Source organism: Balaenoptera physalus (genome assembly GCF_965194825.1).
Source record: "Balaenoptera physalus genome assembly, chromosome: 16".
NCBI classification, from domain to species: Eukaryota; Metazoa; Chordata; class Mammalia; order Artiodactyla; family Balaenopteridae; genus Balaenoptera; species Balaenoptera physalus.
In genome coordinates this window covers 4522883-4548555 of record NC_138898.1, presented here as the reverse complement: position 1 = coordinate 4548555, position 25673 = coordinate 4522883, and the positions used below count along the sequence as shown (strand labels likewise).

General features: G+C 60.8%; 1 protein-coding gene and 1 long non-coding RNA gene across 8 annotated transcripts; one reads left to right on the top strand and one right to left on the bottom strand.

The window, feature by feature from the left end:
* Nucleotides 1–3325: 3325 nt before the first annotated feature.
* On the top strand, nt 3326–22714 carry NPEPL1 (aminopeptidase like 1). Of its 7 annotated transcripts, none has more exons than XR_014254765.1 (13): nt 3326–3590; nt 4295–4480; nt 5048–5218; nt 9212–9301; nt 9752–9833; nt 11513–11655; nt 16322–16399; nt 18547–18647; nt 19360–19483; nt 19816–19992; nt 20432–20567; nt 21181–21302; nt 21844–22714. XR_014254765.1 is itself a non-coding variant. In XM_082429796.1 (13 exons), exons 1-12 carry the CDS (start codon nt 3441–3443, stop codon nt 21298–21300), a joined length of 1533 nt encoding a protein of 510 aa, XP_082285922.1. In that variant the 5' UTR covers nt 3328–3440; the 3' UTR covers nt 21301–21302; nt 21844–22224. The 7 variants fall into 7 exon arrangements, 5 of the variants coding, with proteins under 5 accessions (XP_082285923.1, XP_082285922.1, XP_082285921.1 ...); XM_082429796.1 differs by having other exon boundaries at nt 3328–3590; nt 20457–20567; nt 21844–22224; XR_014254766.1 differs by having other exon boundaries at nt 3330–3590; nt 20457–20567; nt 21087–21302; nt 21844–22224.
* A 771-nt stretch (nt 22715–23485) lies between these two features.
* Nucleotides 23486–24754, bottom strand: LOC309645141. Its single transcript, XR_014254767.1, has 2 exons — nt 24415–24754; nt 23486–23850 (listed from the first exon to the last, which is right to left on the bottom strand). It is a non-coding gene; the product is annotated as an uncharacterized lncRNA (long non-coding RNA).
* Between the last annotated feature and the right edge of the window lie 919 nt (nt 24755–25673).

Here is a 25673-nt window from a genome sequence, read left to right as displayed (position 1 = left end):
CCCGCCACCTTTCTTGGATGGGGGCTCACTTCCAGGCCAGCTGCCCCATGGAGGGAGGTGGCTGGAGCTGAGCCTTCCTCTGCATCCTCTGGGCACAAGAAGCAGCAGGTCATTCTCAACCAGGAACAAGCCCTCCCTCGATTTCACGTTGGTCCTGACTGAGGCCCGTCCACTGGCTTTCAGTGGCCCGCAAGGTCAAGTCCAAAGGCCAGGGCTCAGCATACATCTCACGCACACTATATGTGCAGCCACGGGAGCCACGGTGGTTCCAGAATGGCCCGTGCCCATTGGTTAGTAGTACTTTGGGTCTTCGTGTGAACGATTCCCTTGTCAGGGATCAGACTGCCTGGCACACCTGCCCTCAAGACCCAGCTCAAATATCTCATCCAAACTCAGTCTTCTCCCACTGGACTGGATTTCTTGGTTTTACTGCTGTGTTTGTTCCTTCACCCCTGGGCGCGTGCGCGCACACACACGCACACACGCACGTGCACACACACACGCACACACACTGCTGCACATCCCCAAAGCCTGACCTGGCCTGAAACTCTTCAGAACTGGTACTCATATATTTTGATTTTATATAGGTAAACTCTGGCATGAAATTAACACAGAAATGCACATTTCATACACCGAGAGCCATCTTACATGATATGACTTAAGAAATATGTTCTAGTATGTGACCTGTACCAAAAAACTTCCTAATATGTCCTGGGAACTTTATTCTGATTTCTTCCAGAAGTTTTTAGTCTTTTCCTCAACTCCTAAATTAAAAGTCTGAAGACCCAGTTGAGTTTGGAACGAGTTTGAAGTCATCAAAAACATGAGTTACTTCTTGGGTTGCATTAAAGAGCCTGGTAAGTTGTTTTAAATTTTCATTTTTTAAGAAAATTAAATTGAGGTGAATTTTTCATTGACAGTGAAATATATACTAAGCTCTGGATTAATACCTTCATAAAAATTTATCTAAACAAAGTGGGGCCTGTCTTATTTATGTTGAAGTCTGCAAAGTCTGCAGCGAAAAGGGGCAAGTACTTTCCTGGAATATAGTTATATCTGTCACAAGCGGCATCTTGAGGAAATTGGCAGGCGTTTGAAGTGGAATAATTCCTTAGTGTTCTGTTTAGTTTGGATTTCTTCGATTCAGGGGTGGCTTAAGACCAGAATCAGAAATATCTGCTTCTAACAAGCATCTAACATTTTCTCTTGCTTTGTGTACGTAAGTGTTCAATAAATGTCGGTTGCATTGAATCATCTTGTTCACCCTTTCTTGGGGCCATCGGGCTTATTCAGTCTATTCTTAAATATGGAAGAATTCTAAAGGGAAAGATGGTCTACCAGCAGTTTCTCTGCCCCCCTCCCTCCCCCCAACTCCCTGTACACAAACACTGCCAGATCGGGCTTTCTGAAATGCGGCTTGGATCCTCCCTCAGTTTGCAAAAGTCTGTGGATTGAATCAAAGACTCCCTGGTCCCCCTGACCCTGCTCCTTCCCTCGTCTCTGGCAACCCGCTGCTCTTACACTCTGGTTTCAGAGCCCCGTGGACACGGGCTCCGTGCCTCCCCTGTCCCGTCCCATCCTGTCCTGTCCTGTTAGCCTGCGCAAGTCCTAGTTCATCCATCGGGGCAGGGCTTAACGTCCCTCACCTTCCGGGAAGCCCTCCCCCCCCGCCCCCAAGTGCCCCACACGCCTGTCTGCAGCATATTTGCAAACAGAAGAAAGAGTGATAGATCTTCATACATGCTCTTCTTACCCTTTACAAATGTGTGAAAACATTCAGCTGCTGTAAAATCTTTTGAGGAAAATAAGATCCAATTAGCGCCGACTTTTGTGTCGGGAAAGCTGAGGGTTTCGAAGGAATTCCTTTCACTCAGTCAGAAACTGAGGGCTGCTCTGTGCCAGGCCCTGAAGAAAAAGGCTCTAGTCCGTGGGGTGCGTGGGGCCGTCTGCCCTGTGCCAGGGACCACGGCCAGCTGAGGGGCAGACGTGGAGGGAGCAGACAGGGAAGATGGGAATGTGGCTCGTGCGTGGGTGGCGCAAGTCACGAGTCAGGGAGTCAGGGATACGCTGGGAGGTCAGCAGCCGTGGCGCTTGGCTGCCACACTAGAGAGTTGGCTCTGCTGCTTTTTAAGGTTGGTGATGAAGAGAAAACTCCAAATATAAGAGGACTGGTGCATGGAACTAGCTGAGGTAGCAGAGAGGGGTACCCACCAAAGGCCCTCGAGCAATCAGGATGTGCACGGGATGGAGTGACAGGTGTTTATTTTTAAATGACTCCTGGTAGTGCTTCCTCAACTGGGTCCCCACGCCCGGACCCTCGTACCTGAGCCGCAGCGGGAGCCAGGCACCCTCACCATCCACTGGGCGCCCCCCCCCCCGGGGGCCCCTCCACTAGCCTTCCCTCCTCAGAGAGGGGTGGGCTCAGGGGTCTTGTAAACCACTAGCTGCCCCTCCTCTCTCCCTAAGCGGGGTGGGAGGCCGCAGGGACAGCTTCTCGCAAAGGGCTGGGCTGGCGAGGTGACGCCTGGCTTCCTAAGTGGCCATCCCAGAAGCAGCAGCCTGAATGGACACCCCGTCCCCGGTGCCCTCGTCACATCCAGGACAGGCCTGGCAAATCCTGGGGGTCTGACGAAGGTTCAGGAACCCACTAAGTGAGGACGAGGGGACTATGCACACTGCCCAGCATGCCAGCGGGGCCCCGTGCCACGGGGAGCTGGCCCGAATCCAAGAATCACCCAGCCAGTCCAAACGCGACAGGGTGTGGCGGGGGGTCCGGGAGGGGTCCAGCTGGACCACCACTGCTGCTCAGAGACCCCTGGGAGGCCTGCCTCTCCTCGGGGCTGGGCTGGCTCAGGGCCCACCTGGACTGTGGTCTGGTGGACGGGCTGGGGTGGCCTTGAGGTCGGGCCTGCATCTGCTCAGGACCTGCTGGAGCTCAGGTGCACTAGGGTCCGCTGGCAGCCTGCTGGGGCTGGGGGGGGCCCCTTCCCGGAACGGCCGTCCGGAGAGCTGTGTTTCCTCAGTTGCGCGCAAGGACCCACTTCGGGACCTGCCCCAGGGTCAGGGCCTGCCGCGGTTAGAGGCCTGCCGCGGTTAGAGGCCTGCCGGGAATGGGGCCTGGTGGGGCCGGGCCTGGGCCTACTGCCTGCGGTGCGGGGCCTGGCGGAGTTCGGGGCTCGCCCTGGGCCGGGGCCTGCAGGTCCGGGCCGCCCCGGGCCGTCCGCCCCGGGCCAGCCCCCACCCCCCCCTCAACCCGCCCCGCCGGCCCGGCGCCCCCTCGCGCCCCGGGCGGGCCCTGCACGTCTCGCGAGCGGCCCGGAGCGGCGGGGGAGGCGGGGCCGGCGGCCGGGCAGGGCCGGGGCGGCGCCGAGGCCCGGCCGGAGCGGGAGCCCAAGCGCGGCAGGCGCGGTGGCCGGGGCCGGGGGCGCGGGCCGGCGAAGATGGCGAACGTGGGGCTGCAGTTCCAGGCGAGCGCCGGGGACGCGGACCCGCAGAGCCGGCCGCTGCTGCTGCTCGGGCAGCTGCACCACCTGCACCGCGTGCCCTGGAGCCACGTCCGCGGGAAGCTGCTGCCCCGGGTCACCGAGGAGGTGAGCGGGCCGCGCCGGCCGCCATGCGCCGCCCTGCCGGCGAGCGGAGGCCGGGCGGGGCCGGGCCGGCGGGGAGGCCGCGGAGGCCCCGCCTCGACCGCCCGGCGCCCCCCAGCCCGCCGGCCCAACGGCCCAACGGCCCGGGCGCGCCCAGCAGGCCAGGCCGGCCGGCGAGGCCCGGGGCCGCCCGCCTCCCAGGAACCAGAGGAGCGGGCTCCCGTCCAACAGCCCCGCCCGGAGGCCGCGCGCGCGCCCCGCACCCACCCGGGCCGCAGGCTCGTGGGCAGAGCTGGCCTGCCCTTCGACCAGGCGCGAAGGAAGTGCCCTTGAGGGGCCGGGCCCGGCAGCCTGCGCGGCCCTGACACCGCCTTCCAGAACCCTTGTGGTGGTGCCGCCCGCCCCCCTCCAGGGGCACCTGGCTGCGTCCCACCCCAGTGCAGGTTTCCAGCGTTTGTAGCAGAGCAGCCTCCAGCCTGGCCGTTTAAGTCCCCACTGTTTAATCCCACGAGGGTGGACGCGCGCCAGCCAACGCACACAGCGCTTATCTAGTGAGATGTGACACTTCTTAATTAGGGACCCTGGGTGCCGCGGGGAGGCTGCAAAAGTGCCCTTTTAGCAAGTGAGGCAGGCGTGTGCGCGCAGGGCTCCTGGCCGGCGGCCCTGTAAAGGCTGGTGTCTGTCTTGTGTCTCCCCTTGTGATGCAGCTCTGGCAGGCTGCCCTAAGCACGCTCAACCCCAGCCCCACGGACAGCTGTCCCCTCTACCTGAACTATGCCACCGTGGCCGCCCTGCCCTCCAGGGTGAGCCGGCACAATAGCCCCTCGGCCGCGCATTTCGTCACGCGGCTCGTGCGGACCTGCCTGCCGCCGGGAACCCATCGGTGCATTCTGGTGAGTGCTTCTGAGGGGCTGGCCCCGCACGGGCCCCTGAGCTTCGGGTCGCTGCGTGCTGGCTGCTGGCCGGGGCCTGTGGCTCAGCCCTCCGGACCGCAGAGCACTCCGGCCCACGGTATCCCCGAGGCGGACGATGCCGCCGCGACCGCGCAGTGCAACCCTGGCCTTACCGCCGCCGGGGATACCGAGGGCCCCGAGACGGAACGGTCTACCGCAGATGAGTTTGGGTGGCAGATCTGAGACTCAGACCCAGGCTTCCTGAGCCTGTGTCCGCTGTGCATCGCTGCACGTCCTGCCTTCCTGTCTCGGGAGGCAGTTGACCCCATCTGGTGGCTGACATTTTCTTTCTCACATCGTGGGACAGTGATTCCGGGGAAGGCCCCTGGGATGATGGCTTTGCTGGGGCATCTCCGTCCAGATTGTTTCCACAGTGGCCTCTGACCCAGCTCTGGGGCCCTAGCGCTTCCTGATGGCGGCTCCCATGGGTTGGGCCCTGGGTCCCATCCCCCCACCCCCAACCCCGCCTCGCTCCCCCTCACCACAGCTCCACTCTCTGTGCTGCAGATGGTCTGTGAGCGGTCGGACGCCTTCGCCTCGGCCTGTGCCCTGGCCCGCGCTTTCCCGCTCTTCACCCAGCGCTCGGGGGCATCACGGCGCCCGGAGAAGAAGACCGTCACGGTGGAGTTTTTCCTGGTGGGACAAGACAACGGGCCAGTGGAAGTGTCCACTTTGCAAGTGGGTGTCTGGAAGCTCAGACCGGGTCCCCGCGCCGCACTCCCCGCCGCCCCCCAGCTTGGGCAGAGCTCTCTTTCCCACTCCCTGGGAGGACAGGACAGGGCTGCTGGAATTCCCGAGAAAGACCCCCGGGGCCTGTCCAAAGCCAGGCAGCGGGCTCCCTCCCCCGAGGGTGGTCTTGTTCTCAGGGTTCGGTTCTGTTCAGCCAGTGTTTATCGAGCACCTACCCCGTGCCAGGCGCTTTCATGTTTCGATACTAATAATCCTGCCCGTGTATATATCGCGTTACCCTTTATGGTGCGCTTTTACATGTGTTATTTCATTCGATCCTCCTTCGTTTCATCCTTTTGAGGCACGGCGAGGCTGGAAGTGATTTCCAACCTAGAAGTCCTTGTGTGGGCCGAATGCCAGTTTCCCTCCCGTGGCGACCCCCCCAGCCCAGTGGTGCTGTGGTCCCATCCTCCCCACCTGCAGCCCCCACTCCAACTGCCAGACTCAGGTGGTCCTTTCCCCTCCCCTCCCCTCCCTCACCCGTCACTCTGTCTCAGGCCCCTTGAGCACCCCCTCACCCGCTGTGTGCCCCCAGGTCTGTAACTGCACCCCCTCCACCTGGATTCTGTCCCTTAGGAGGAGACAATGTGCCTCATCTCTGCCCTCCTGAGACGGCGCCTCTTTTTTCTTCCCTTCACCTCCCGTGGTCCGCTTGCTTTGCCTGTCTTAACTCCCTTTCCCCCCTCAGCCCACCAGCATGGAGATCGCCCACCCCCTTCCTGACATTGTTTTCCAAGGACCACATCTGCCTGACTTGACCACTGGTCATCCCTCTTTGAAGGGCACCCGCCCAGCCAGGAGCCTGAGCCTTCTCTCCTCCCCGTACCCTTCCCGCCTGCCCTGCCCTCTCCGCATTCCCTTTGTGCGCCGCCCCCCCCCCAACCATGGGGGCATTCGGCCTCACTCCCTCCTCTCTGGGTGGTTTCAGTGCCCCTGCAGTTGGACACCAATGATCACTCCTTCCCTCCCGCTCCAGGGAGTTCCTTCTGAGTTCTGGGCTGGGGCTGGAGGCCTGAGCATCCTCTGCCCACTCCGAGCCCCTCTCCTCCTGCCCTCAGCCACAGGGACTGGCTTCCTGCTGTCCCTTGGCCTCGCCAAGCCCGGTCCTGCTCAGGGCCCCTCTCCAGGGCCCTTCCGGCTCTGGTTCTGCCTGGTCTCAGTCCGGCTTCTGCCCACATCCCTTCCTCGGGGAGGCCTGGCCATCCTGGCTAGCCCGGCCTCTCCCACACTGCCAGGCCCTCTGCCAGCCGAGAGCCGTCCGCACCGGACATGACGCATCTGAGTTTAGCCTCTGTGCCCTGCGCTGGAATCGGAGTCTCCCAGCCCAACGCTGGGAGGGCAGGGTCCTGGTCCTGTGCATAATAATCCCCGCACCGGCCTTGTATGTGATGAAGGGTCTCCCTGGCCCCTACATCCCACCCATCCTACTTTGCCCACCTGCACCCCACTGTTCTCTGGGACCACGGCGGCAGCCTCCTAACTGGCCTCGCTGCCTCCAGACGCCCCCCTCCGGTTCCGCTTCCCACTGCCTCACAACCAGGCAGGGGCCGGCGCTTTGCGAGTGCTTGTCAGGTGTCAGGCGCTGCTCCGAGCACACGTGTGCGCGCACACTAATTCTCACAACCGCCCAGTGAGATGGGTTCTGTTACTCTCCCCACTTTAGAGTGGGGCACACTGAGCCTCAGAGATATGAAGTGACTTACCGGGGCCACGCCAGCAGGGGGTAGAGCCAGGCTTAAACCGCGGCCGCCGTCCGTCAGCCCTCTTTCTCTTCTGTCTTGGATCGTGAGCGCTTGAGGCTCTGACACCCCGGCTGGCCTTTGCCTCACCACGGGGGCCGCCTAGACCCCATCTCTGTGGCCTCTCCTACCCTCCTTCTCTGTGGCATCTGGAGGAACGATCTGTTGTGATTCTCTGCTGGACTTGAGTCCCTTGGGCATCTTTGAATTCAGAGTCTAGTGTGGGGCCTGGCGCGCAGTAGGTGCTCACGTGACGTGGATGGAATGAATGAGTGAGTGAACGGATGGTCCTGCTTTCGTGATGAGGAAACTGAGGCACAGTGGGTGCAGGCTCCTACCCCAAAGGTGCGCCCTCGCACCTGAGCCTCCGCTGCGCTCACAAGGTCCGTGAGGCCGGCACTGACGCGCCTGCCCGACAGCGGCCACAGGTCTGTGCAACCCCCCACAGACAGAGACCCTCACCCTCCTGGGGGAGAGCCCGCTGCCAGGCAGCGCGGGCTACACGGCACATCTCGCATCTGAGCTGTCAAGTCTCTGCCTCTGAGGCGCCAGGGTTTAATTACCTCGGGACAGCCTGGAAGGTGGCTGGGCTGGCGTTGTGGACCCAGAGCCTGCCCTCCCCGCCCCCGCGGGGCTGGAAGAGGCGGCGAGAAACGGGATGCCATCCTCACCCCCGCCAAACCCACGCTGCGCCTCTCTCTTGATGTTGCCTCTTCCCTGCACTGGGAAAGGCAGCCAGGCCCTGGAGGTGGGTGCTGGAGGGCCAGGTGGGGCAGGAGGCAAAGCCGAGCGTCAGGGCTGACGCGGGTGGGCAGAAGTTCTTGGCGGAAGCTGCGAGGGGAGAGGGGACAGCCGGCTTGGGGATGAGCGAGACCTCTGCGTGTGCACGTGCCCCGTCTGCAGGGCCTCCCGTGGTGGGCGGTGTCAGCCTCCTGCTCCCCTTTGGGCGCTGGGTCGGTGCACAAGGCCGGTCTGTCTGTGTCCTTCCCTCCTGGCCCTGTGGCCAGAGCAGTGTCACATCAGACGACCAGGAAGAAGGGTGGGGGTCTGTGACACTCACATGGGGCCCACGTGAGAAAAACGCCTCCTCAGCGGGCCCAGGGACCTCTTCTCCATTGGGAGTATCCAGAGAAGCTCCTGGAGGCTGTGGCCTCTGAGAAGTACCTCAAAGCATAGCTGGGATCTTGGCAAGAGAAGGGGAGTCGTTTGGTCTGCTCAGGCCACCATGACAACAGCCCACAGACGGGGGGCTTGAACAGCACACGTTTAGGACGTCCAGGATCACGGTGGGTCCTGTGAGGGGATCTCTTCCCGGCTTTCAGACCACCACCTTCTTGCTGTGTCCTCTTCTTTTTTTTCTCATAAATTTATTTATTTTATTTATTTATTTTTGGCTGCATTGGGTCTTCATTGCTGCGTGCGGGCTTTCTTTAGTTGCGGCGAGTGGGGGCCGCTCTTGGTTGCGGTGCGCGGGCTTCTCGTTGCGGTGGCTTCTCTTGTTGCGGAGCACAGGCTCTAGGCGCGCGGGCTTCAGTAGTTGTGCCTCGCGGGCTCCAGACGCGCAGGCTCAGTAGTTGTGGCTCATGGGCTTAGTTGCTCCGTGGCACGTGGGATCTTCCCGGACCAGGGCTTGAACCCATGTCCGCTGCATTGGCAGGCGGATTCTTAACCACTGCGCCACCAGGGAAGCCTGCTGTGTCCTCTTCTTAGGGGCAGTCATCCCATCATGGGGCCCCACCCTCCTGACCTCATTGAAACCTGATCATCTTCTAATACCATCCCATTGAGGGTCAGGGCTTCAGGACATTCAGTCCATAACAGAGGGCAGTACCTCCTCCTGAGGCCAGACATAGTGTGTGTTCAGAGCCAGGCAGGAGGGCCACCTGCCACCTGGATGAGGGGCGTACGTAGCAGGAGATGAGGTTTAGAAAGCAAGGTGGGCCCCATGTAGGCCACGCAGGATGCCAGACTTGAAGGGTTCCTCTGTGAGTCTGGAGCTGCGTTGGACTTTCTGTAGACGGCTGGGGGGTCACGGGCAAACTTCTGCTTCCCTTCCACCTGCCCTCGCTCCCCTGGCAGGAGCCCTGCAACCTCCCCCGGGTGACGTGTGCCTCTGACACCTCTGGGCCCCTGGCCATTGGATGAGGAGGGATGCCTTCCACCTGGTCCCAGGGCCCCAGTGACGGCCTTTTGTTTCTCCTAGTGTTTAACAAGCGCCACAGAAGGCGTGCGGCTGGCAGCCCGCATCGTGGACACGCCCTGCAACGAGATGGACACAGACACCTTCCTCGAGGTTCGTAGCCCTGGGGTCCTGCCGGGACTGGGATGGTGTCGGTAGACCTCAGGGAGAGTCAGGAAACGCAGGGCTGCAGGGGGATGGTCCACAGTCTCTGCACCTCGTCTGGGGAAGCCGCGGGCTGCTGCGGACAGAGTCCTGCCGTCCATCCAGAGCCGAGGGGCCCCCAGGCCTCAGCTGAGGGTGGAGGGAGGACAGAGCTTCCTCCCCAAGGCCCCTCAGCAGGACTCCAGCCATGAGCTGCAGGAAATCGCAGAGTTTGGAGGGTGAGCCGCCTCTCCTGGGTTCAATCATGCTCGGAGCCAAGAGTCAAAGCCACGGCATCTCGGCCCATCCCTCTCCCACCGTAAAGCATCTGCTCACCCCTGGCCCAGGCCCTGGCCTCGCCCTGATTTAAGCCGTCTTCACGTGTTTGTGTGTTGTTGTTTTTTCCATGAACACATCCAGGAGATTAAGAAAGTTGGAAAAGAACTGGGGATCGTCCCAACCATTATCCGGGACGAGGAGCTGAAGACGAGAGGGTTTGGAGGTGGGTTGGGGCTGGTCCTCGCAGATCGTGGCCTCAGGAGCAGCCGGGGGTACCTGGGTGGCAGGGGGGCACCAGGCTGCACGGTGTGTCGTCCCAAGCTTCACCCTAAGCTTCGCCCTGAAGGAACCCAGCCCGCGTCCAGCCCCGAGGCCAGACCCTGGGAAGCAGACCATCTGTGGGGGAGAGAGGAGGCAGCGATTCAGATTCTGATTCAGATCCTGGAAGCCTCAGGATCCAAGGCCTCCCCCGCCCACTCGCTCTGCAGCCTCCCACATGCTGCCGTCCTGGCTCCCTGGCTAACCCAGCAGGGCCGTTCTGTTCCTCGAATACACAAGTTCACGTCCACATCAAGGCCTGCACTTGCGGCCCTTTCTGTCTGGGATGCTTTCCCCCGAGGTAGTCTCACGATAGGGCCACCTTACCCTGCACGTCTTGGCCACCTCCTCAGAGGGCCTTTCCTGATTGCCAGGCCCGTCCTTCCCTAACTCCCAGGCACTGAGATGCGGTGACGACTAGGACAGGAGCTTTCTGTCTGGCTGGGAAGGTCACTGTCGTTGTTACCTGAGGCTGCAAAGCCAATTACCCCAGAAGGTAGCAGCTGAAAGCAACACGTGTCCGTTGCCTTGCAGTCCTGTGGGTGGGGAATCGGGCGTGGCTTAGCTGGGTCCGGCCCAGCGTCTCTCGAGGCTGCGGTCATCTGAAGGCCCCACTGGGGCTGGCCACGTGCTCCCAGCAGGGCTCACTCACGGCCCTGCCAGCAGGCCTCTGGGCCCCACTGGCTGTTCCTTGTCTTGTGGGCCTGTCCTTGAGCAGCTCACAACGTGGCAACTACTTCTCTTCAGAGCAAGGTCTCCAAGCAAGAGACGAGAAAGAGCAAGCAAGATAGAGGCAAGGTCTTCTTTTGTCACCTAATCTTGGAAGTGGTCTTGTCATCTCTGCCACACCCAGAGGAACCGAGACACGCAGTCCTGCCCACACTTCGGGGAGGGGATCCACACGATCATGAATGCCCAGGGGCGGAATCTGTGGGCACGTGTTAGTGGAGGGAGAGGGAGTTCAGTCAGAAAGCTTCACAGAGGAGGTGACGTTTGCAGCGGGTCTTGCAGGATGAGTAGGAGTTTGTCAGGCAGCTATTACTGCCTGTTGTCCTGGTTGCTACGATTGTTCAGTTCGATTACTGGGGGACCTTGAGGCATGGGTTGTGCCCACAGCAAGCCACAGTTTTCTTGAGAAGGTGGGGCATAGAAACCAACAGTGAGGCAGTGGTGGGAGCGAGGTCGGAAAGGGAGGTCCATCCTGAGTACACAGAGGTCAGGGAAGGGAGGGCGAGCAGGGGCTGGAGCGGCCTTGAAGAATTATCCAGAAATCGTTTCATTCTGCAATCCTGTTCACGTCTTTCTGGGAATGATACAATATTTCTTCTCTCAGCGGGTTTTTTTGCCTCCCAATACTTTGTGTAGAATTCATTTGCAGTCCCAGGGCAGTGAACTCATTTGCCTTCCCCGATCCCACACCGGCCAGGGGGCGGGAGGGGGCGGGAGGGGGCAGGGAGCTCTCCGGGAGGAACGTCCACAGGCCAGTGGCTGCTTCGGGGGGAGAGCAGTGTTGCTGGGGGGCTTCCGGGAGTCCTCCGCTGGGTCCAGCCCGCGCCTCACTGACGTGTCCTGTGCTTTCCCTAGGGATCTACGGTGTGGGCAAGGCTGCCCTCCACCCCCCAGCCCTAGCCGTCCTCAGCCACACCCCAGACGGAGCCACCCAGACCATCGCGTGGGTGGGCAAGGGCATCGTCTACGACACCGGGGGTCTCAGCATGAAGGGGAAGGTGAGGTGCGGGGCTGGGGCTCGGGCGGGGCCGGGCGGGAGGGCCCCTTCTCAGGCGTCGGAGGAAGGAGCAAGGTTCCTGGGCCTCGGAGTCGGGGCGTCCAGGGCAGAGGCCGTGGGGCCCAGTCCCCCGAGAGGCAGACGATTTCACGCCCACACTTCAGACAGGAGGCAGGAAACAGAAAATCTGGAGAAGAAGAAGGAAGGGGTCTGGGGAGACGCCCACCGTCTCCACGACCGTCTGAGGTCCCCCAGGAGGATGCTTAGTGGTGGTCCTCACGAGACCTTCGGAAAGCAGACGCCCTGGTTCAAGGGAGGGGAGTTTGGGCCCGGAAGCCAGGCGCCTGGGAGCGTTGCTGGGAGGCTGCAAGTCCCAGAGTCTCTCTTAAGGGTGGCCCCTCCTCACGCCCGGGGGCCTGCCCTGCACCAGGAGGAGGAGGAGAGGTGTCTTCATCTGCTCACCCCACGTGCAGGTGCTCCAGGCCTGGGCTGGGCTCTAGGGGGAAACTGGGAAGGAGACCTGGAAGAGCGGAGTCAGCCGTCCCAGGGAGGGAGCTTTAGACGGCTGAGCGCAAGCTAAGCTCGCGCAGGGAAGACATTGACGACTGGCAGCCCGCGTGGCTCTCAGACGCGTCCTCTTGGCCCAGATGGTGTTTTAAAACCTGAATTAGGTACCAGCATTTAAAAACAGGAAGAATTCTCACGGGACTGGGTCTCTTACCTTTTGTAAACTCAGAGGACCTGGCAGCGCTGGTCCTGCGTTCGCACCTGGGGGCATCGTGCTGGAGCTAAGCGGCAGCTGCCCCTGTGGACGCGCCTCCTTCCTCTGGTTGGCCGCCGGCCCCACCACCCGCTGCCGCTCCTCTGACGTCACACCCCAGGGTCAGCTGCTATTTAGGGGAGGGCTTGTGCTGCTACTTTTTGCACTTCTGTATTTGGTACCTAGAGTGGATGATCTTTTTTTTTTAACATCCCTCCTCTTCTAAACAACAAAATTATTTTCAGGACTAATCGGGAAATGAAACAAATAATAAATGTTTAAAAAAACCAGACAGCAGTAGTGAATTCCCCGATAGTGAATTCCCTTTTATCGAATTCCATATATATTATCATGCCAATAAAAAATTAAAAATGAATGTTATAGTACAAATAAAACAGTCATCCGTTAACACTTTTAAACAGCATTAATGTGGGCTTCCCTGGTGGTCCAGTGGTTAAGACTCCACCTTCCACTTCAGGGGACGTGGGTTTGATCCCTATTCAGGGAAGTTCCACATGTTGTGAGGTACAGCCAAAAAAAAGAAAATAGCGTTAATGTCATTTTTGATAGAAAAAAACTGATACCTCCATGTCGTTCTCTCATGGTGATGTACGCCAGCATCAGACTCTGCTGTCAGGCCTTAGCTTCTGCGGATTTGTCAATGACTTTATCAACATTGGTCATCTTCACATCTTTATGTTCACTAGACAGAGGTACCAGATCGGTCAGTCTGTGTTCACTCATAGTTGATCCAAAACAACACAGTTAATTTTAATTTTGAAGAGTTTCTATCACATGAAGCAACTGATACACAAATACTCAGGGGAAGTCTCCAACAGTAGGGTCCCTTGGCAGTGACTGCTAAGAATCCCATTTCCCAAGAAGCTCCCAAAATTGGTATAGCGTCCATGTCTCTGGTCCTTTGAGATCAACTCCAGCAGCTTTCAGACGTCTGTGGAGTAAAAACGTTTTAAACACCACGACTCCAGTGGTTCCCCGAGACTGTGGGCAGCAAGGAGGCTCGCTGCTCCCTGGGGTTCACTCCGAGCGCACCATCCGAAGGCAGGAACTCACCATCACAGGCGCCGTGCACACTGACCGGCCGCCTCCCGAGCCCGCCCGACTCAGAACCAGGGCACCTCGCGGAGTCTGCGCCCCTGGCAGTGATTAGTATCCGTGTAGGATAGTGTTGCTGGAGTTAATGCTGTAGGAGTTAACATAGGTGGATTTGAAGCTTTTATTTATGTGATTAGGACTCGCTTCAGCCAACAACAGGAGGAATCTTTTTCCACTGATGACGACAGGCAGACTGACTTTTAGTCGGTTTATTACCGTTTTAAATTCTCTGCAGATGATGTGCCCCTCCAGCTGCACCTGGTGCTGGTCCCCCGCCCACACCCTTGACAGGGGCTCTTGCCCTGAGTTCTAGGGGGGCAGAATTTCAGGCTCATTTGGATGTTGGCTTGTTGGAGGGCGGGAGTGAGAAGCAGGGCTTCCTGGGAATCAGTCATTTTGCTGGTGGCACCCTCTCCCAGTTTTGCAGGAACAATCCCGGTTTTCAGAGATTTTCAAGGCAAATCAGGATCAGCATGAGTTAACAGGTCTCAAGTGTGTTAGACTCAGGACCCCTTCCAGTCTTAACAAGTATTGATTCCAAAGAGATTTTGTTTATAAGGGCGATGTCTGCTGGTATTTACCCTACTAGAAATTAAAACTGGGAAATTTTAAAGATATTTATTAATTCATTGAAAAATAACAATATGACCCCATTGCATACCATTGTAAATAATACAGCTTTATGAAAAGAACTGTATTTTCCAAAACGAAAAAAAATTACTGAGAGGAGCGGCAATGTTTTACATTTTGCAGCTCTTTAATGTGTGCCTTAATAGAAGACAGCTGTGATCGCATCTTCTGCGTTCAGTCTATTGTGATCTGTCTCAGCTGAAATATAAAAAGACAGTCTGGCCTCAGTCTTTCTGTAGTTAGAAAGGGGAGAAGCATTTTCGTTCCCTCTTCAGGTAACTCAGGACATTCTTCTTTGCTATTATGCCAAAACTCGACAGGTGGGAGCTTCTGGAAGGTTAGTTATGATGTGGAATCTGAAACCGTGCCTGTGAGCTTTGGTGTTCTGCTACGTTGAAATCTACAGGTCTGTCTTGAACTTTGAATGTATGCTTTTGTCATATCACACATGAGATGGGTCATTTGGAAAATATTGTTCACAGAGTTATGTGGAACCTCCAGATTTTGACACATTTCACTATGTCATATTTTTAAAAACCACATTCGTTAATATCACCATCTATCTCATGTAAAAAAGGTGAGTGTTAGGAAGCCATCATGGAGGCAGATACAAGTTTTCCAAAATTCTGACTTTTGCTTGACAGCTCAGATTTTACCACTGGCACCAAGCAATGCCGGCTGCCCTCCTGGAGGAGAGAGGCTCACTTTGATAGTTTTTGAGAAAATGTCTGCAGATACCTGAGTCTGGGTCCCCAGCATCTGTCAGTGGTTCCTCCAAGTACAATGGTGTTTGCAAGAACAGAGGCTTGCTGAGCTCAGGAAAGACTCAGGGCCCGCTCCCACTTGGGCTCCAGCCGACCCACCGTGACCGACTGCCGGGCGTCGGGGAGAGAGAGCAGGGCCTTCCCGGCACCTTCCATCTCATCACAGACGGTGTTGGGAACGGCTGTACTCAACGGCTGAGATTTTGAAAAGTTAATCATTTACTGCCTCAGCAAGGAGACTCGAGTGAAATGGGCAGTGCCTTACTTCCCGGAAGGCCTGGAAGTGAATCCAGTGACCGCCAGGTCCCGTGGGGCCCCGGGCCACGGCTCCAGCCATCACTACCCCTGCCCCATTGGTGCAAGTGTCAGCTTACCAGTGACCAAGGCGTTACCATGGAAATCGTTTCTCTTAATAAAAACAGGAACGACAGGTGGGGTCCGAGAAGCTGACACAGTCAGTTGAGCTGCGTTTTTGGTGGGACATTTGTTCTGCCCATGACAGGGGATCACGGGGTTTCAGTGACCATCTCGAGCCATTTTCTGTGTGGCCACTTTGCAAGGGGTTTGATTCTAGGTCTGAGGCCCTGTTTTTCCATTTGAACAATCCTGTGGTTTCTCGCAGATTAGGTCAAAATAGATGGCTTATTTTCAATAGTGCTAGCTGAGTCATTTTCACTCAACTTAATTGTAAAAGCAGCTCCGTTTATATCTAAAAATACTTTCCATTAAAACTCGAGGCTCACATAATCCAATAAGGGTTCAGAAAAGTCACTCGGTACCTTTCAATCCCAAATCCTTACATCCGATGACCTGTTGTTAATTTAAAATACGAACCTATCAGTTAGTGTTGGGAACCTATAGAATGTAAAAACGCGCAGCTGCTCTCAGCTAGCTTATAGAAAATCGTGTTACCTCTGTGGCCGGAGGGCGCCTCTGGCTCCAGTGATCCTCCCATTAGACCCGTCACCCCGGAGACGCGAACTGGGGCGGGTAGCAGGTATCCTCAGGGTGGGGGTGGGATTGGTGATGTCACAGTGACCGGTGACATTTGGGAAGAGCTCCCATTAACCCGGACGGGGCGGTCAAGGTAGGGGGCCTTGGTCATGGCCTAGCCAGGAGCCAGCCCACGGCAAATCCGCCAGCTCTGGACGTCTCCCCTTCCCCCCTCGCACAGTTCCCTTCAGTAACTCCCAAAGCTCTGCTCGAGCCAGAGGCACCCCGGCATCTTTGGCCCTTGCTTCCCGTTGCCTCTAGGGGACCCCAGGCGACCAGTGGCGTTTCCTGGGTTCTGTGGGCGCCAGGTCCTGCACCTCCGGGGCCCTGGTGTACGGGCTGGGGCGGGGGCCCTGGTATCAGCATCCGCCCACCTCTCTCTCGCCCCTCTGTGCCACCCGCAGACCACCATGCCGGGGATGAAGAGGGACTGCGGAGGCGCCGCGGCCGTGCTGGGGGCCTTCCGAGCCGCCGTCAAGCAGGTGGGTGCGGCCCTGCCCTCCCCTCGCGACCCTTCTCCCCAGAGCCTCCCCCCGTCCTTCCTGAGCCTCTGCAGCCCCCTGGCCCCTTTTCCTCTGCACCCCAGCACTGGGCCCCTGGGGCTCCTCCACCCGAGCGTGTCACCTTCGCCTGCGCGTCTGGCTTCTCGGGTCCCCGCTGAGTTCTGAGAGCCTCGCCCGTCCGGACCGAAACGGGAAGGGCGCCGTGGAACAGGCTGCCCGCCCGGCCTGCCCGCTCACACTCGGGGTCCGGTGCTCAGGGTCGGGGTCTGGGGAGGGCCGGGCTGCTGTTTGGCGGAAGGGGCCCGGGGTCGGCCCTGGAGTAGCCTGGGTGGCCACTTTGAGCACAGACGTCCAGGGCAGCCGGAGGGCCCGCACTCCCCACCCAGGGCACGCCAGGCCTCGTGGACCCAACGATTGGAGCCAGGTTCCTGAGCCAGGGGAGCCCTGTTGAGGGGCCAGCAGCAGTGGCTGCTCCCCAGCGTCTGGAGCTGCAGAGGGTGGTTATCCAGCAAAGGGGGGTGGGCGCACACCGGCCGTCCAGGGGCACTTACCTCTCAGCGTGGCTCCCTCGGGCGCTTCTGAGAAGCCCAGCCCTTCGTGTCACCAGACACAAGCCTTCCTTCCCCACAGGGGCCACCTGAGCAGCGTGGCTCCCAGGGGTGAACTTCAGTGAAAAGATTTTGGCAGATAGTTTCTGCCCAGGCACCCCCGAGAGGGGAGCAGAAAGTCCGGGAGGAAGGAGGGCTCGGCCTGCGGGCCGGGGCATCCCGACGGTGCCGGGGCGCCTCCCTGGGGTCACTGCGGCAGAGCTGCAGGTCACGGCACCCGCCCCCCAGGAGCAGCGCGTGACCCCCCCTCTGTGGAGCCAGGTGTGGGATGGGGAGGGGGTCTTCGCCCTCGTCCCCTCGCCCTGCTCGGCACACACAGGCCCGGCCTGGGGGCAGCACCCAGCTCACCTGCCCGCCTGGGGCCCTGCGGGCTGAGCCGGGCCCGGCCCCTTGGTGGATGAGCTCGACAGGGATGCGAGGGGAAAGGCCCAGCCGCTGCTTGTTGTCAGCTCGTGGGGGAGTGTCTGGAGAGCTCACGTGGCCGCGCTGCCCGGAGTCTTTGCTGCGGGGCCCGGGTGACTGCCCGCGGAGGGTCTGTCCCGGCGTTTAGACAGGGCGGCTGGGAGGCGCCCCAGCAGGTGGACCCGTCCTGTGTGCAGGGAGCTGCTTGGCAGTTAACACTGACTCATCAGCTGGCGGCCGTGAGTGGTCTCGGGACTCCTCTGGACCCTCCACCGCCAGGGGTGCTGCCGTGGGGTGCTGAGGGTCCCCACCCCACAGGGGCCAAAGCCTGGAGGCTCCGCTTGTAACTGGTTGTTTAAGAAAAGGAGCGTGCCTCAATATGAGCCTCAGAATGCATAACGATGGTGACAGATCGTAACCCACAGAATAAGTATCCACACATCATACTGGTAGGCGTAAGTCATTTATTCACAGCAGAATCCCAGTTGCTTGCTGTAGAAGTGATAGAAATAGAAAACCACCGTTTGGCAAACAGCAGCGTAGTAATTGTTTCAGGTGAGAATGATCAACAGATGCTGAAATCAGAGGTGAGGGTGGTGAGAATGGGAGCGAGGAGGCGAGTCCACGCAAGGGCTTCCGTGGTGGGGCATGGGGCTGGGGGTCATTGTGTCCCCGTGCACTCCACCGGGCAGGGACGGCACATACAACCTGAGCGCAGGCACAAGGAAACACCAGAGACAAAAGGCCAGCCTCGGAAGCTCGCAGATCTGCGGGTTTGTGTGGTGAGGGACCTTGACCGCTGGCCACCCTGTGTGGGCGGGAGACTGAGGCTGAGCGAGGCCCCTGGGGAGCGGCCGGGCTGGGGCTCAAACCCGGCAGCTCAGTCCCGCTTCCGGGCTCAAAGCTGCATTGCACGGACTTTGGTGGCAGACCCCTGGCCTAGAGCCCGCCGCCAGGACCACGGGGAGTGCCGGCGGCTGTGCTCGCTGCTCCCTGGACTCCTGTCTGTCTGTCTGTCGCTGTCCTGGTGTGTCAGAGGAGAGTTCCGGCCCATCCTCCCCTCCCGCCGCCGGCACCCCCAGCCTGTACCTGGAGCCTCTGCCCTTGTCCCTGCAGGGTTTCAAAGACACTCTCCATGCCGTGTTCTGCTTGGCTGAGAACTCGGTGGGACCCAGCGCCACGAGGCCGGACGACATCCACCTGCTGTACTCAGGAAAGTAAGGCCGACCCCGCCCGCCCACCTCACAGTGCCTGCCCCCCTCACGTTGTCTCTGTTGTTGGAACTCGTGGCCCTTCCCAGGGCCCTGCTGGCAGCCCTGGCCGCGCCCAGCTCACCCCGGCCGGGACCAGACGCTGTGGGGAGGACGCCCTGTGTCAGGAGCCCCTGGGCAGCAGCCGCTTGGCCCCAGGGTGGCCGCGAGCAGGGCCGTGTCACTGCGCGAGGTGTCGGGCGCCACGCAGGGGCTCGGGACCCACCCTGCCTTAGGGGGACAAGCCCTTTCCGACCTTTAGGCGTACTGTCCTTCGGGTGTCTGAAGCCTGCACCCCCAGACCCCCAGCTGGGGGGCCCTGCCTGCATCTCCTCCCTGAGATCAGCCCTTGGGCTGCTCCTTCTCAGCTGCAGAAGGAAACGCTCGAAAGTCACAGCAGGCAGCATCTGGAGGAGCAGGGGGCCCCGGATTCGGAATAGCAGAGTCTGCTCGCCCGCCCAGCCCTCCCACGGGTGCCCGTCCCCAGGGTGACCCCGAGAGGCGCGCCTCCCCTCCTTTACCCAGGCGACCCTGTTCTCCCATCCTACAGATGAGGAAACTGAGGCACGGGAGCAGGAGGGGGTGTCACTCCAGACCCCCTTGCTCGTGACGCTGGCACTGCGTTTCTGTCGGGGACAGGGAGGAGGGGCTCTTAAGTGGGGTCTTGGCTGCACCCTAGGACTGTGGAAATCAACAACACGGATGCCGAGGGCAGGCTGGTGCTGGCAGATGGCGTGTCCTACGCGTGCAAGGACCTGGGCGCCGACATCATCCTGGACATCGCCACGCTGACCGGAGCTCAGGTGGGGCCCTCCGCAGCATCCCCCGTGGAGCCGGAGGCCACCTTGACTCTGAGAGGGGCGGGGTCTGCTGTCCCTTCATCTTCGTAACGGGTCGGAGCTGGCCCACGGGGCTCCATGGGGGTGCAGGTGCGTGGGGCCCGAGGACCACAGCGGGAACGTCAGGGCAGGACAGGGACCGTCCCCCAGGTGGTCGTGCTCAGGCTTCTCTCGCTGTCTTGCTGCTTTGCTTTCTGTCGGCCCCTCTTCTGTCCTGGGTGTTCCCCGCCACCCCGACCTGGATACCCTCCGCTCCCCCCACCCCCGGCTCTCTCCATCTCTCCCCGCGTCCCCAGGGCATCGCCACGGGCAAGTACCACGCGGCAGTGCTCACCAACAGTGCCGAGTGGGAGGCGGCCTGCATGAAGGCCGGGCGGCAGTGCGGGGACCTGGTGCACCCGCTCGTCTACTGCCCGGAGCTGCACTTCAGCGAGTTCACCTCGGCCGTGGCCGACATGAAGAACTCAGTGGCGGTAGGTGTGGAGCAGGGTGGAGCGGGGTCAGAGCGACCCCAAGAAACAGCGGCAGGGCGGATCAGGGTCCCCCCACGAGGCCCCAGATCTGGGCTCTGGTCGGGGGAGGGGAGAAATCGTCCAAAGTGGGGGCACGCCGCTCACCGGTCTCGCTGCCGGCATGTCCGCTCGGCGGGCACCAGGGTGTCCTCCCCACTCCGGGCCCTGCCTCCGTCGCCCCCATCAGCTCTATCGCTGGCGCCCCCTTGCCCGGCCTGAAGGCAGACCCCGTAGCCCACGGGCACGGCCCTCGGGGTCACTCTCTGCTGCTCCCCACGTGGTCGCTGAGCACGGTGGGGTGGAGCGGGTGCGGGGCGCCCAGCGAGGACCCAGCTGGACGCAGCCCCGAGGGCGCTCTGGGCGAGCCCCTCCTCAGCGTCCCCGCCGCTGGGTGCCGAAGGGTCGCGGCCATCCTCCTCCCGCAGGACCGGGACAACAGCCCCAGCTCCTGCGCCGGCCTTTTCATCGCCTCGCACATTGGCTTCGACTGGCCCGGGGTCTGGGTCCACCTGGACATCGCCGCGCCCGTGCACGCCGTGAGTCCGGGCCCCAGGGGTGCCCCTGCCTCCCCCCCGTTAGGATTCGCTTGGCCGGCCGGCCGCTCTGCTCCCCTCCCCGGCCCCTCCCCGCCAGGCTGGCTGCCCCCACCCTCTCTGGCTCCAGAGCTGCAGGCTGAGCTCATCGGAAACATTGTGTGTGAGGGTCACACGGCCAGCTGTGGTCCCCCTGACCTCTGGCCTCCTCGTCCCTGGGAACAGCGTGGCTGCTGCGTGAAGCCCTTCCCAGCCGACCCGTCCTCGGCAGGAGGCCCAGGGCCCTCGGTCTCGCCCTTTCCCACCCCAGGGAGATGGGCTGGGGGCAGGGAGCCCAGGGCCGTGTGACCAGCCCGTCGCCCACCGGCCCGGAGTGTAGCGGGACAGGGAGGGGGGCCGTGGGGCATGTGGGGGGCAGACGCCCTGGTCCAGGAGCCAGGGGTCCCCACCCACACCCCGGCGGCGGGTTTGCCGAGCGGCTCTGGCTCGGCCGCACGTGTTTTCCACTGCCCTTGCCCACAGGGTGAGCGGGCCACGGGCTTCGGTGTGGCCCTCCTGCTGGCACTCTTCGGCCGGGCCTCTGAGGACCCTCTGCTGAACCTGGTGTCCCCGCTAGGCTGTGAGGTGGACGCCCAGGAGGGGGACGCGGAGAGGGACACCAAGAAGCGCAGGCTCGTGTGACGCGGCTGCCCCGCCCGGCGACGCTGGGCTCTTTACCTCACTTTGCACTGATTAATTGTAAGCAATTGGAAGATTATACCTTAAGATGAGCTTCGGTTTGTTTTGTTTTTAGTTGTCGTGGTGACGGAAAGGGCTCCTTCTTGTAAGTCTTAGGAGACAGCTCAGGGTTTGGCGGGGCCCCGGGGAGGGACGAGCGGGCAGCACTGGGCTTGTTTCTGTTTGATTCGCCGCCAGCTTCTGCAGACCGTGCTCCCTGCTGGGGCCTCCGCACGACCCCGGGCCCCAGGGTGCATGCGCGGCCCTGGCGCTCTGGGCTGCGTGGCCCTTGGGCCGCCTGCCCCTGCTCAACATCCACGGTGGGTGCCGTGGCCCTGCGCGTGGCACCCACATTACAGAGAGCCCAGGCCCGTGCTCCAGCCAGGGCTGCCGCTGCCTCCAGGCAGCCCTCCCCTTTGAAAGGATGGAGGTGACTAACTTCGGGACCCAATTTTATGGAGCAAGAGGAAGCTCTACTCTGGCCCCTTAGAATTCACTGGGGGTGGAATTAAATATGGCTGAACCACATCACATCTTTGCCTCCGTCTCACTCTCTCTCCAGCCCGTTTTAGAAAGCAACCCTGACGCCTGCCCATGGGCCTGAGGCTCCGGGATGCCACCACCTTCTCCCAAACCAGCATCTGGCTTTGAGATGCAGCTTGTCAACCTCGTTTTTACAGATGAGCAAGCACCCTGGGGCCCTGGGGTCCAGGCCTGCACAGCCTGGGCCATCTTGGATCTGAGGGTTCGGAGTGCAGCCTCCTTGGGCTCTTAGGGCTTTCCCACGACCTGCAGTCTGCAGGGAAGGCTGTCCTGACCCCCCGAGCACATCACGAGGCAAGTGTTGTACGGGTTCAAGTGAAGGTCCCCCCCCGGGCATGTTCCTAGGTGCTGAAGGGCCCGGTCTGGCCAGGTTTCAGGGAGACCCCCGACCTGGGCCCAGCGGAGGAGATCGGGGACTCGGGCCCCACCCGGCATGGAGGCGGCTGCCCACGCCTCCTCTGCTGGGGACGGGAGGGCGAGAACGTGGCTGCAGGACACTGGTCCCCAGGCTGTGCCCTGACAATCAAGGTGACTCTTTCTGGGTTTGGTCCCAAGCATGTATTTAATAACTGCCTGCTGTGGGCACAGCCCTGACTGGGCCTGGGAAAGGCAAGCGGCGGCTCCAAGGCCCCAGCCCCATCTGGGAAAACCGTGGCCCACGTGTTAAGTCGCAATAATAGTGGTCACAAGGCGCTCGGTGGGCCGCGCTGTGAGCTCAGGGAGGCGCAGGGGCCGGAGGGGCCAGGAGCCTTCACGGGTCATTAGCGTGCTTAATGGCCTTGAAGTAGGCAGCTCGCTCCAGCTTCCCCCTGAGAAGCCCTGGAGGAGCCAGAGGTCACCGAGGTGGTCCAGCGCCTTCTCCAGGCAGCTGGCACTGTCCTTTCCCCCCCCATTCCCCCCCCCCACCCCGCAGAGGCTGCAGGATGCAGGGTCAGGGAGCAGGGGAGGAACTGAGTCTCCCTTGTGCGGGCACAAAGGCGGCCTCAGGCCCGGGGACTCAGCTGGGGAGCAGCTGCAAGGGCTTGGCATCAGGGGGACCCAGGGCTGAGGCAAAGACCCTGCTTCTCCGAGGCCAAAGGGCCTGAGGACGTGACGGCTGCTTCCCACGGCCCCTCTGGAGCCCTGGCAACAGGGTGGTTTGCGGGCCGGCGGGCGCCGGTGCGCCCACTTGATCACGGTCTCGGGCGAGCGGTACAGGAAGATGAGGCTGGCCGACAGCTCCTGCTCCAGCTGCAGCTCGCCCAGCTCGCGGACCAGGAAGACGGCAGCGCAGAGCCCGAGCACGCGGCGCACGTCGGGCGGCTGGTCGTACATGATGGACCGGGCGATACCGAGGAAGTGCTCGTGGATGAACTTGGCCGCGACCATCACCACCGACACGTAGAGCCCGATGAGGCTGGGTGGGGGGCGGCCGTCAGCGCCACTGTCCCAGGAGAGCAGTCACAGCCCCCGACTCAGCCCGGCTGGATAGGCCCCCGAGGCCTCCTGTGAGTGGGTCTGGGGTTCCAGCCCCCGCCTGAGGTTGGAGGGCGGGGTGATGGGCACCCGTGGAGCAGACACACGTTACCCAGCAGACAGGAATGAGGGACAGGACGGTGGGAATGTCCCTTTCTGCTAGTGGCTTGTGTGACAGTAAACCACCGTCTTGGTATGTTTCTGAGGCCAAGGGAACAGGGGCTTGTGCCCCCCCCTCCTGGGGCAGTTCTGGGGAGCAGGAGTGAGAAGGGACCAGAAGGTTCTGAAGAGCCCAAGGCATGAGCCAGGTTCTTAGAGCTGGGGGAGCCTTACCCGTATCCCGCCAGGAAGCCCAGGCTCCAGGGGCTGACTTTGTCGTTAAAGATGACCAGCTGCATGTCCTGGCCGCAGCCCCGGCTCTGGTCACAGCCTGGCCGCCACTCCCGGACACCCCGCCACTCGGCCGCCGGGCTGGCTGTGAGGGCCTCCGCTGGCCTCAGCTGCTGCATCCGGACTGTGGCATTGCAGAAGAAGGCCAGGCGGTCCACGTCCCAGGACCCGTGGGAGTGGGCTGTGCAGGAGAGACAACATCAGGCCCTGGGGACGTCTGCAGGCTCGGGAAGACCCAGTGTCACCCAAGGTGACCACGTCAGAGAACTTGCCTCGGATGGGCCCGAGATGGACGTTCAGGGGAGCGAAACCTCTGACGCTCTCCCCAGCTCTCCCCATAGGCAATGCAGCCTCCACTCGGGCGCAGCCTGGCCCTGCACCCAAAATGCACCCCTTTTTCCTGCCTTGTTCAGGGGCCCCCCACCCGGAGGCCCCTTCCCCAGCCGGCCCCTGGCAGTACCTCCCGGTGGGCCGGTAGTTGTGGTCTCGCTGGAAGGCTCAGCCTTGTCCCCTGGTGCACACTGACGCACCCCTCAGAGCTCTCGGGGCCCCCAGGAGCACATCCGCGACCCCACCAGCCCCTTCCCCCAATCCACGTTGGTTGAGTTGGAACTTGCTGCATGATGCTCTGCCCAGAACCTCTGTTCAGACTGTTCCCTGGCGAATTGATGTTCAGCAGTTTTGTTTATTTGTTTGTTCTTTAACAAAAGGTTGTTTTGGTTTGAGATTCAGCAAAAACACTCACCGCCTTCTGCTTCCTCTCTGTTCGGGATTCAGTAAATTAGCTGTTCTCCAGTTGGCTTCGAGGCCTCGCCTCAAATGAGCCTCCAGCAAGATAATGCGTTTAAAAGCCCTTGGAAAAGTACCAGGCACCACGCACATGAGAGGCAGTGTCAACCTGCGAGCGGCTTGCTCAGCCCTGCGCCCGAGCCAGGCAGGCTCGAGGGGCCTTGCTCAGGCCCACGGGTAGGGCCCAGGGGCGGGGGGCTGCCTCGTGCCCTCCTGCCCGACCCCCTGTCTGCCCCAGCAGCGCCATCTGAGGCCGGGGGCAGGGATGTGAGGGCGGGACGGGTTCTCATCAACTTCCAGCTGGTGGGCTGTTTTCGCTTCGGTCCTCTCCGTGGTCCTGAGAGCTTTGGGGGTGAGTTCAGGGAGCATTCTTCAGTCAGGAAAACAAAGAGACAAAAATCCAGAGGCCCGCTTTACAGTCACCTGCACTTAGCGTAGTTCAAACATGAGGGCCCTCGATCTGAAACCGTGGGTTCCTATTGGCTGCGTGAGAAACTCCGCGGGGCTCAGACCCCCCCCCCCAAGTCAGCTTAGAAAGTCTCCCCAAGTCCGTGACCGTGGCCTCCTTTGCAATGCCTGACTGTCCCTTTCTTCTAATGGGTCGGCTGAGTTTCTGTGGCGTCCACGAGCGTGTTTGGTCCAGCCTGGGGATGGCCTGAAGGCGCTTCCTCGGCCAGCAGTCTTTATTAAGCGCCACCTGTATGCACCCCTGAGACAGGCACTCCTCTCGTGCGGTCCTTTCCAGCCTGCAGCCCTGGGGGGGCCCAGCTTCTGGCTGAGGAGCCAGAGCTGGCCTGTGAGAAGCTGGAGGTGGGCTGCCCCCGGCATCCAGGGGACCCGAACTGTAGGTGGCTCGCAGGCCAGAAGCGGCCCTCAAGCCCACCTCAAACACTCGCTTTCTTGTACCAACCATGGAGGTGTCATTAGCGACTAATAGACTAGCATTCCGTAAGCAGTTTGCCTCGTGCAGGGCAAATTATCTTATTCCCACCTCGGGGCACGGAAGCGTGTGTGTGTGTGTGTGTGTGTGTGTGTGTGTGTGTGTGTGTGTGTGTGTGTGTGTGTGTGTGTGTGTGTGTGTGTGTGTGTGTGTGTGTGTGTGTGTGTGTGTGTGTGTGTGTGTGTGTGTGTGTGTGTGTGTGTGTGTCGGGCAGGCGGGAGATTCAAGCCCAGGGGGGCCGGGCTCTCTCTCTCTCTGCATGACTTCCGCCTTCC

Excerpts from the sequence above, each read along its gene's own strand:
- NPEPL1 (XM_082429794.1), top strand. The coding sequence starts at position 3,441 with ATGGCGAACGTGGGGCTGCAGTTCCAGGCGAGCGCCGGGGACGCGGAC. Across the intron at positions 4,481-5,047 it reads GAACCCATCGGTGCATTCTG|ATGGTCTGTGAGCGGTCGGA; the intron begins GTGAGTGCTTCT and ends TCTGTGCTGCAG. Across the intron at positions 19,484-19,815 it reads CCACGCTGACCGGAGCTCAG|GGCATCGCCACGGGCAAGTA; the intron begins GTGGGGCCCTCC and ends CCGCGTCCCCAG.